This window comes from Chelonus insularis, unplaced genomic scaffold, assembly GCF_013357705.1.
Source record: "Chelonus insularis isolate UGA/USDA-ARS -01 unplaced genomic scaffold, ASM1335770v1 contig_6_pilon, whole genome shotgun sequence".
NCBI classification, from domain to species: domain Eukaryota; kingdom Metazoa; phylum Arthropoda; class Insecta; order Hymenoptera; family Braconidae; genus Chelonus; species Chelonus insularis.
The window spans coordinates 120,825-130,159 of NW_023276709.1; the positions used below are offsets into that span (position 1 = coordinate 120,825).

General features: G+C 27.6%; 1 protein-coding gene across 1 annotated transcript; it reads right to left on the reverse strand.

The window, feature by feature from the left end:
• Window positions 1–6,203: 6,203 nt before the first annotated feature.
• LOC118070858 (uncharacterized) lies at window positions 6,204–8,330 on the reverse strand. Its single transcript, XM_035089698.1, has 5 exons — window positions 8,168–8,330; window positions 7,929–8,050; window positions 7,446–7,615; window positions 6,615–7,290; window positions 6,204–6,530 (listed from the first exon to the last, which is right to left on the reverse strand). Exons 1-5 carry the CDS (start codon window positions 8,328–8,330, stop codon window positions 6,204–6,206), a joined length of 1,458 nt encoding a protein of 485 aa, XP_034945589.1.
• Between the last annotated feature and the right edge of the window lie 1,005 nt (window positions 8,331–9,335).

Consider the following 9,335-nt stretch of genomic DNA (forward strand, 5'->3'; position numbering starts at 1 on the left):
AATCGAAGAAGAATTTGTACTTCAATCAAGATCTAAATTAACTAACCTTAAGTTGATGCTCTGCTCTCTTCAAGTAAATGTTCTACTTACTAGAAGTATAATTTATGACTAAACTAAGTATTCATTATACGTAAATTAAACATAACTTCTTCTTATCAGAAGTCGAAAATGTACATTTGCTAAGTTAAAAGTTTACCTGAGACAATCCTAATTGTTGATTGTCTCAAGAAAACTGTCTTCTCAGTGAAAAAAGATTTTTTAATTATTTCGATCTGATTTTTAACTTGACCCAAGAATATTTTCTTCTTCGTGACAGAATTTTTTTCTGTTAAATCGAAGAAGAATTTGTACTTCAATCAAGATCTAAATTAACTAAACTTTAGTTGATGCTTTGCTCTCTTCAAGTAAATGTTCTACTTACTAGAAGTATAATTTATAGCTAAACTAAGTATTCATTATACGTAAATTAAACATAACTTCTTCTTATCAGAAGTCGAAAATGTACATTCGCTAAGTTAAAAGTTTACCTGAGACAATCCTAATTGTTGATTGTCTCAAGAAAACTGTCTTCTCAGTGAAAAAAGATTTTTTAATTATTTCGATCTGATTTTTAACTTGACCCAAGAATATTTTCTTCTTCGTGACAGAATTTTTTTCTGTTAAATCGAAGAAGAATTTGTACTTCAATCAAGATCTAAATTAACTAAACTTAAGTTGATGCTTTGCTCTCTTCAAGTAAATGTTCTACTTACTAGAAGTATAATTTACAGCTAAACTAAGTATTCATTATACGTAAATTAAACATAACTTCTTCTTATCAGAAGTCGAAAATGTACATTTGCTAAGTTAAAAGTTTACCTGAGACAATCCTAATTGTTGATTGTCTCAAGAAAACTGTCTTCTCAGTGAAAAAAGATTTTTTAATTATTTCGATCTGATTTTTAACTTGACCCAAGAATATTTTCTTCTTCGTGACAGAATTTTTTTCTGTTAAATCGAAGAAGAATTTGTACTTCAATCAAGATCTAAATTAACTAAACTTAAGTTGATGCTTTGCTCTCTTCAAGTAAATGTTCTACTTACTAGAAGTATAATTTATGACTAAACTAAGTATTCATTATACGTAAATTAAACATAACTTCTTCTTATCAGAAGTCGAAAATGTACATTCGCTAAGTTAAAAGTTTACCTGAGACAATCCTAATTGTTGATTGTCTCAAGAAAACTGTCTTCTCAGTGAAAAAAGATTTTTTAATTATTTCGATCTGATTTTTAACTTGACCCAAGAATATTTTCTTCTTCGTGACAGAATTTTTTTCTGTTAAATCGAAGAAGAATTTGTACTTCAATCAAGATCTAAATTAACTAACCTTAAGTTGATGCTTTGCTCTCTTCAAGTAAATGTTCTACTTACTAGAAGTATAATTTATGACTAAACTAAGTATTCATTATACGTAAATTAAACATAACTTCTTCTTATCAGAAGTCGAAAATGTACATTTGCTAAGTTAAAAGTTTACCTGAGACAATCCTAATTGTTGATTGTCTCAAGAAAACTGTCTTCTCAGTGAAAAAAGATTTTTTAATTATTTCGATCTGATTTTTAACTTGACCCAAGAATATTTTCTTCTTCGTGACAGAATTTTTTTCTGTTAAATCGAAGAAGAATTTGTACTTCAATCAAGATCTAAATTAACTAAACTTAAGTTGATGCTTTGCTCTCTTCAAGTAAATGTTCTACTTACTAGAAGTATAATTTATGACTAAACTAAGTATTCATTATACGTAAATTAAACATAACTTCTTCTTATCAGAAGTCGAAAATGTACATTTGCTAAGTTAAAAGTTTACCTGAGACAATCCTAATTGTTGATTGTCTCAAGAAAACTGTCTTCTCAGTGAAAAAAGATTTTTTAATTATTTCGATCTGATTTTTAACTTGACCCAAGAATATTTTCTTCTTCGTGACAGAATTTTTTTCTGTTAAATCGAAGAAGAATTTGTACTTCAATCAAGATCTAAATTAACTAATCTTAAGTTGATGCTCTGCTCTCTTCAAGTAAATGTTCTACTTACTAGAAGTATAATTTATAGCTAAACTAAGTATTCATTATACGTAAATTAAACATAACTTCTTCTTATCAGAAGTCGAAAATGTACATTTGCTAAGTTAAAAGTTTACCTGAGACAATCCTAATTGTTGATTGTCTCAAGAAAACTGTCTTCTCAGTGAAAAAAGATTTTTTAATTATTTCGATCTGATTTTTAACTTGACCCAAGAATATTTTCTTCTTCGTGACAGAATTTTTTTCTGTTAAATCGAAGAAGAATTTGTACTTCAATCAAGATCTAAATTAACTAACCTTAAGTTGATGCTCTGCTCTCTTCAAGTAAATGTTCTACTTACTAGAAGTATAATTTATGACTAAACTAAGTATTCATTATACGTAAATTAAACATAACTTCTTCTTATCAGAAGTCGAAAATGTACATTTGCTAAGTTAAAAGTACCTACAAATTATTCATTACGTCATTTGCAATTTGATGATTTTTGGGCAAACTTCTAACTCAGTGTACGTCTATTTTTGACTCATGATTCGATCAAGTTACGTTAAGTTTATGTATAATAAATACGCTGTAAAATAATCATATATAATATATAAATAATAATAAAAAAAAAACTGACTTACACGATTAGTCAGTAGAAAATTTTTTTTGAGTGCCCGAAGTGTTTTTTGTATTTACGTTTCTGTAATAATATAGAACAAAAACTTCTCCACACAAATTGCCGATAGAATAAAAAATTTCTTCAAAAAGACAAAAAACGTTCTTTTCATTTTTCATTTATACTTATCAAATTACAAGTTTTTTCTTTACAAACATCCTCAAATAATGACATATATAATAAAAATAAACATTTTTAACATCCTTAAAATTAATCTATGGTTTTAATTAAGAAGTATAAGTATGGAAGATCAACGTCTTAGTTATACTTCTCAATTAAAACCACAGATTAGTTTTATTGTGCTGACATTGATAACTTTCAAGAGTATTATTGAAGTATTACGGAAAACAATATAATTTGCATTTCTTGAAAGTTCAAGTTTTTTTCAAACTATCTTAAATAATAATAAATATGAATGAAATAATATTTTAAGTTTTTTTTTGTTTGAACGAAAATATAAACTTATTAATTATCGCAATACATTTTTTCACTATATTTTAATCGATGGTTTATCTTTTCGATATTTATTGTTACTAATTACTGATGCTACGATGGATTTGAAATAAAATATGTTATTAAAACATGTTATTATCATATGAAATATATGACTTCCCATTACCCATAATTATTCTACTACGTGGTTGTAGGAAACATAACGATTGATATGTAATTGTTTCATATTGCTTTGTATTTATTAATTGATAACTTTGATAATGTTCGTTTTTCGATATGCATTTCCAAATTTTTATGATAAAACAAAAATCTAAATTTTCAGCACTGCATACTTTACTTCGAAAGGAATAAATAATTTCACCATAGATTGGTTTGTCACTATTTTCAATTTTAAGAAAATTATTCTTAGTATATCTGACTTTATCTACTTGTAAATATTCTATTTCGCGATAATTATTAAAGTCTTCAAAATTGGGTATAATTTTTTTATCGCTGTCAACTTCTTTTGTATCTTTGTAAGTAATATCTGATAGAAAATTTTCCCTTCTCGAGAATAATTCGGACAATTTTAGTTGTTGTTTAATCCCTATACTCAAAGGTAAATTTATTCGATTACAACTTCTTGTTGCACAGTGTTTCAATGAAATGTGCTTCGATTCAAAACGCATTGCCCAAGTATGTCTTAATGGACCTATAATTTTCATAATCGTAGGATAATGAAGCAAAATGTGGTGTTTTGGTTTAAGAGAAAATTTTAATGTTGTTGACAATAAAGTATGATGTTTTTTTATGAGCTTATCGAGTGAATCTACGTCTTCGATTGTAATTGTACGTTGCAGTACAATACAAACTATTTTTCTTAACAATATATATAATTTCCAATATTTATTATTCTTTTCTTTAACTGAATCGGCGATAACTAAAGAAAAATTCAATATTAGAGATTTCATTTCAGAAGCAGACTTTTTTACATAGCATTCATTAAGTTCAAATGATGTGATAGGTGGGGGTTTATTAGAATTGTCATTGAATGGAAACTTATTTAATTTATCATTGAAAAATTCCAACGTGAAAAATTTTTCCATATTGATAAATGCATTTAAAATAAACGCTATTTCATATCTGGCTATTCCTTCAAAAATATCATGCATGATATCAATTGAAGGATTGTTTGTTACATGAAAATCTATGATTTCATTCATAGCACTATTTTCTCTGATACCTGTTTCTTTTTGTGTTTTATTTTTTAAACCCGCATCATAATTGTCTTTATTTCGTAAAACTGAGGTTTTCAAATTACACTGAGAATCTGAAGTATTATTTTTCATAATACAAAATCTACAAAACTGTGTCGTATTAGTGAAAGCTTTTACAAATCCAAGAATTGTATTTAAACCTAAGTTATCGCCAATAATTAAAGCAAGCTTAAAATTGATTTTTATCGATTCTCCTGAAATGTTTATGTTTATACCCGTTGTTGCTAATTGATTCAATTCTTTAACTACTTCGTGGTAAATGATCTTCGATGTATACTGTTTTGCATCATCAGAGTGAAGAATTTGAAATGTGAATATATTTTCCACTTTCGAACGTATTTGAGGTGGTAAACATGGAATTGATATATACATTCCCGACATTTTATATACAGTTTTGTGCGAACCTATTGGGTTTCCGCACTCAAAATCATCTTCAAATAAGAATAATGGTATGCATAAGTTGTTAATTTTACGTGTTTTTGATTTCCAAAAATCGGTTTGTATTATATTCGATATAATATTGGTGCTAGATTGTAATTCGAGCATGTAATTTTTAGTCATTTCATACATTTGAGGTTTTTCAAAAAATTTCTGCAATACGGATCCTAATGGAATCAGACACCCATCGTTACTTTTATATACCAATTTGTTATTTTTAAATTCTTCTCTATACCCATATGTTACTTTTCTACACTTTATAAAATAATTTTTCTTTTCTAATTCTGACAATAATTTATGCTCTGTATTAATTGTAGAAAAACTTTTATGAAATTCGGTAAATTTATTTTCTATCTGCTTTTTTGCCGTTTTATCAAGTACATGCTCATTAGTTAAATTTTTCAATGAACTCATAAAACTACTATTTATTATATTGTCAAATTTTGTGACTATGTATTCTGCTTGATTTCTACTCAATTTTTCATCGCTATATAAATCAATTGCTAATTCTAATGCCGTTTCAGAGAATGACGGAACCACTACAGCTGTGTTATTTATGTTTTCATGATTAATTACATTGAGTCTTTCTGTTTTTTCGCGATTTCTTTCGGAGATAACACCAGTGAAGTTAATATCTTTCGATTTTTGGTCTTTTTCGGTAATATGAGTCTGCTCATATGCCACTTGAAACTTATTAATTTTATCAACACTACATTTTTTTTATTTTCACAATGCATATATTTATCGTGTTTTCGTAATGAATCTAAATTTGTGTAAACTCTTGAACAATTTGCTCTTGAACATACATACGTTACATCGTTATTTTTATGAAAATTTTTCATATGAGATGACATTAATTTTGCGCATAGTATTTTTGAACAAATTGCACATTTCGCTTCCATTGTTATAGTGAAAAAATGATTGACGATACAATTACAATAAAGAAAATATTTATGTAAAAAGTATAACGACGGAAAATCAGATGTCTAAGATATTGTTTCAAATAAATACAAATCTTATAATGCTGAACTTTATGTAGTTTAGAAATATAATCGCGGCACAATTAAATGCTATAATAAGTTAACTAAATACTCATGTATTGTCCAATACTTCATATGTTTTGACATAAGCACCATATAAAATGTTTTAAAAAAATTGCACAATTACATGGCATATATTGCATAAGTTTACTAAATACTCATGTATTGTCCATATAAAAATACTTCATATGTTATGAAGATCAACGTCTTGGTTATACTTTTCAATTAAAACCACAGATTAGTTTTATTGTGCTGATATCGATAACTTTTAAAAGTATTATTACTAGGTAATTATTCACTTAGCAGCTTTTTTAATTTGGCAACACTAATAAAGTTTCTATCGGATAAATTACATTCATAAATGAACTCTTCAATAAATACCCATACTTGTTCAGAAGATGACGCATATTTTAGATCAAGTCCAACCGTTGCTTTCCATGCAAAGTCCACAGCTTTCGTCAAATCATCAAAAGGAAACTTTCTGCCGCTTATAATTACAAAAGCTTGTGATATGTTGTAATCAGGTCCAACAGCAATTATATACGGCTGAATACTAATTTTAAATTTTTCCATATATTTCGCATGTTTTGCTATCTCTCTATCAATATCAACGATGTGCTGCAATATAATAAAGAATTGATTAATTTTATTTTTCGAGAATACATTCGATATCCGCTGTAGTTATATTATAAAATTACTTACATCAATCCACCGTATAAACCCATCACTTTGTTCTGGATATGACAGTTTAATACTTTTTTTTGCCTGTTTAGTAGGTATTGGAACGGGTTTAAACAACCATGGAAGTATTCGCCACGCTAATATTGATGAATTTTTTACGTTTAAATTTTCTTTACAGTTCTTTATAATCTTAGCTGCTTGCTTATAATGCTTACTGCCGATTGAAATTAATTTACCATGTATTTCTATCCATTTCTTGAATAATACCCTGTCATCGCTAGTTGTCTGAGTTAATTGATAGTCTTTCAAAATTAAAATGCGACCATTAGGAGGGTTTATTAATGGGTATTGATCGAAAGGATTTACAGTCGATTCTTCTTTTTTTCTATAATTCCATGTGTCCTCCCACAAAGTGAGTACTGTGTCACTCCACGTTGTTGCTTCCTTCAATTGTTGAACTTTAGATTGCATAAGAGATTTCTCACTTTCAATTATATCTTTTTCTAGGGCTGCTTTTTTGGTCAATTGATTTTTTTCAGTTTCACGAATTTTTCTCTTGAGGTTTTTACATTTATGGTATAATATTCCATTTGTCTTATTTTTTTTTGTAGAATGATGGTACCATGCATCAACCTTCTCTTTTGGCCATATACCTTTTACTTCTTTTGCCCAATGTTCGAAAACCTCTTGCGTGATTCTAAACAAAAAAAAATTTCACTTTATTAAATGATTCAGAAATGCATGTGCATATGGATGGACCAAAAAAAAAATAACTGAGACAATGCTCAAAGGTAAAAAAAAATGCTCAAATTTTTTTAGTATCTATGTATATATGTTTCATAATCGACTTACTTTAGCGAGGGGTATTTTTGGAAAAGATGTTCAATTATTATTGTTGATATTGTATTTGCATCGTTGTCAATATCTCCACCTTCGACCAAGACTGATCCTAGTGCAGAGTTTGCCAATACTTTTTTTAATTCCTCTCCACGTGAACTTGTACCAACATCAACTTCCTTATCCTACAAATAACTTACTACTGTTATTCTCTTTAACCGACAGAGATATAAGTTGTTCATGTTTAATAATAAGAAATCTGTCTTTTTTTTTTCTATGAAATGCTTAAATTCGGTAAAATATATATGGAATAATGTGAGATTTTTATATAAACAAACTTATTTATGCGTAAGAGAATTACAAATATATTGAACGATATTGAATAGAATAATAATTGATATTTTAGTATTTATACATTTGTAATAAATAGACAATACTTCACAGGAAGTCATGTTTAATCATATAAATTTAAATGAAGGAATCATGAAAAATGCTTACGATTTGTAATAATAATTCCCGTCTCTTGAACATAAATATTGCCTGATGACCGATTGAAGGAATTAATTTTTGAACAGTACTTTCGGGCATAATCTCAAACACGTATTTGTTTATGTTTTCAGCTGTGATAAAAAATGTGATACATAAATAATCCTTTTACTTAGTTTTAGTAAAACTTAAATAACATATAAGTTTAAATATGATTTTGCAGACGTGGTTTTTGATTGTTATCTACTCACATTCAAAGATTGGTATATATTCGGATAAGTTCCATTTTTCTAATATATCTTTTACAAAATTCTCGTCATCATTCGTATACGACGTCTCGATTATTGACTCTTCAATACAACTGGCTTGTGATGTGTCCAAACCACTATCATCAGTATCATTTTTGCCACTCATTGCTATGTTTTTAATGAATGACATCGAAAGGTAGAAAATAAGAATTAATAATCTTATGTAATAAATAAAATACTTCATATTTTTTGACATAAGCACCATATAAAATGTTTTAGAAAAAGTTGCACAATAAAACTAAAATTAATCAATGGTTTTAATTAAGAAGTATAATTACGGAAGATCAACGTCTCGGTTATACTTATCAATTAAAACCACAGATTAGTTTTATTGTGCTGATATCGATAACTTTTAAAAGTATTATTACTAGGCAAATCATTGCACGCACAAACATACCTCATACCTGTGCAGTTTGAAATTTATTATAAATTCGTATTTATTAGTTATATTCGAATTATGTATAAAACGAAAATGATCAACAAATGGTAGTAATTCCAATAAGTTCTGAGAATAATTTCATTGGCCAAATGTTTACGTTTTCTTGGCTTGTGCGTGTATAGTTATTATCGGAATAAAATCTTCGCGAACGTTTCAAGTACGTAAAGAAATAAATACGACCTAAAATTCTACGAAACATAACAAACTGAAAACAAAGACAAAACGCAGCATCAGATATCTCATCAAACATATGCGTATCACTCTATGAAAAACCGTTCAACTATAGCCTTGACAATCGTAAGATAACTTACAATAATATTTGTAATAATTAACTAAAAACGTTATTCATTATTAATTGAAATACATAAAATAAAAAACAAAATTCTATGATGTTATGAATGCTATAAAAACAATTATAATAATAAAGATATATTTACTTACTAGATGCTGTGAAATACGAGTTGTTTCAGGTTATATGTTCTAAAGATTTTTCTTTAAATCAGATACAAGTTGAATAGAACTGGAAGAAATAATGCTATTTCACTAATAATTATGAACCGGTAAATTACACAATGTAGAAAACGACAAGAATCTCGTTGGCCACTGTTCACTGTCCGATGACTAAATCAGTTATGATAATCTGCGCACATTATACGGATGTTGCGCATAGAA

What these genes read in the sequence shown, in the direction of transcription:
- LOC118070858 (XM_035089698.1), bottom strand. Translation starts at nt 8,330, where the DNA reads ATGAGTGGCAAAAATGATACTGATGATAGTGGTTTGGACACATCACAA. An exon ending in CAAAAATACCCCTCGCTAAA is followed by an intron (nt 7,291 to 7,445) that starts GTAAGTCGATTA and finishes TTTTTTGTTTAG; the next exon opens with AATCACGCAAGAGGTTTTCG. An exon ending in GGTTTATACGGTGGATTGAT is followed by an intron (nt 6,531 to 6,614) that starts GTAAGTAATTTT and finishes ATTATATTGCAG; the next exon opens with CACATCGTTGATATTGATAG.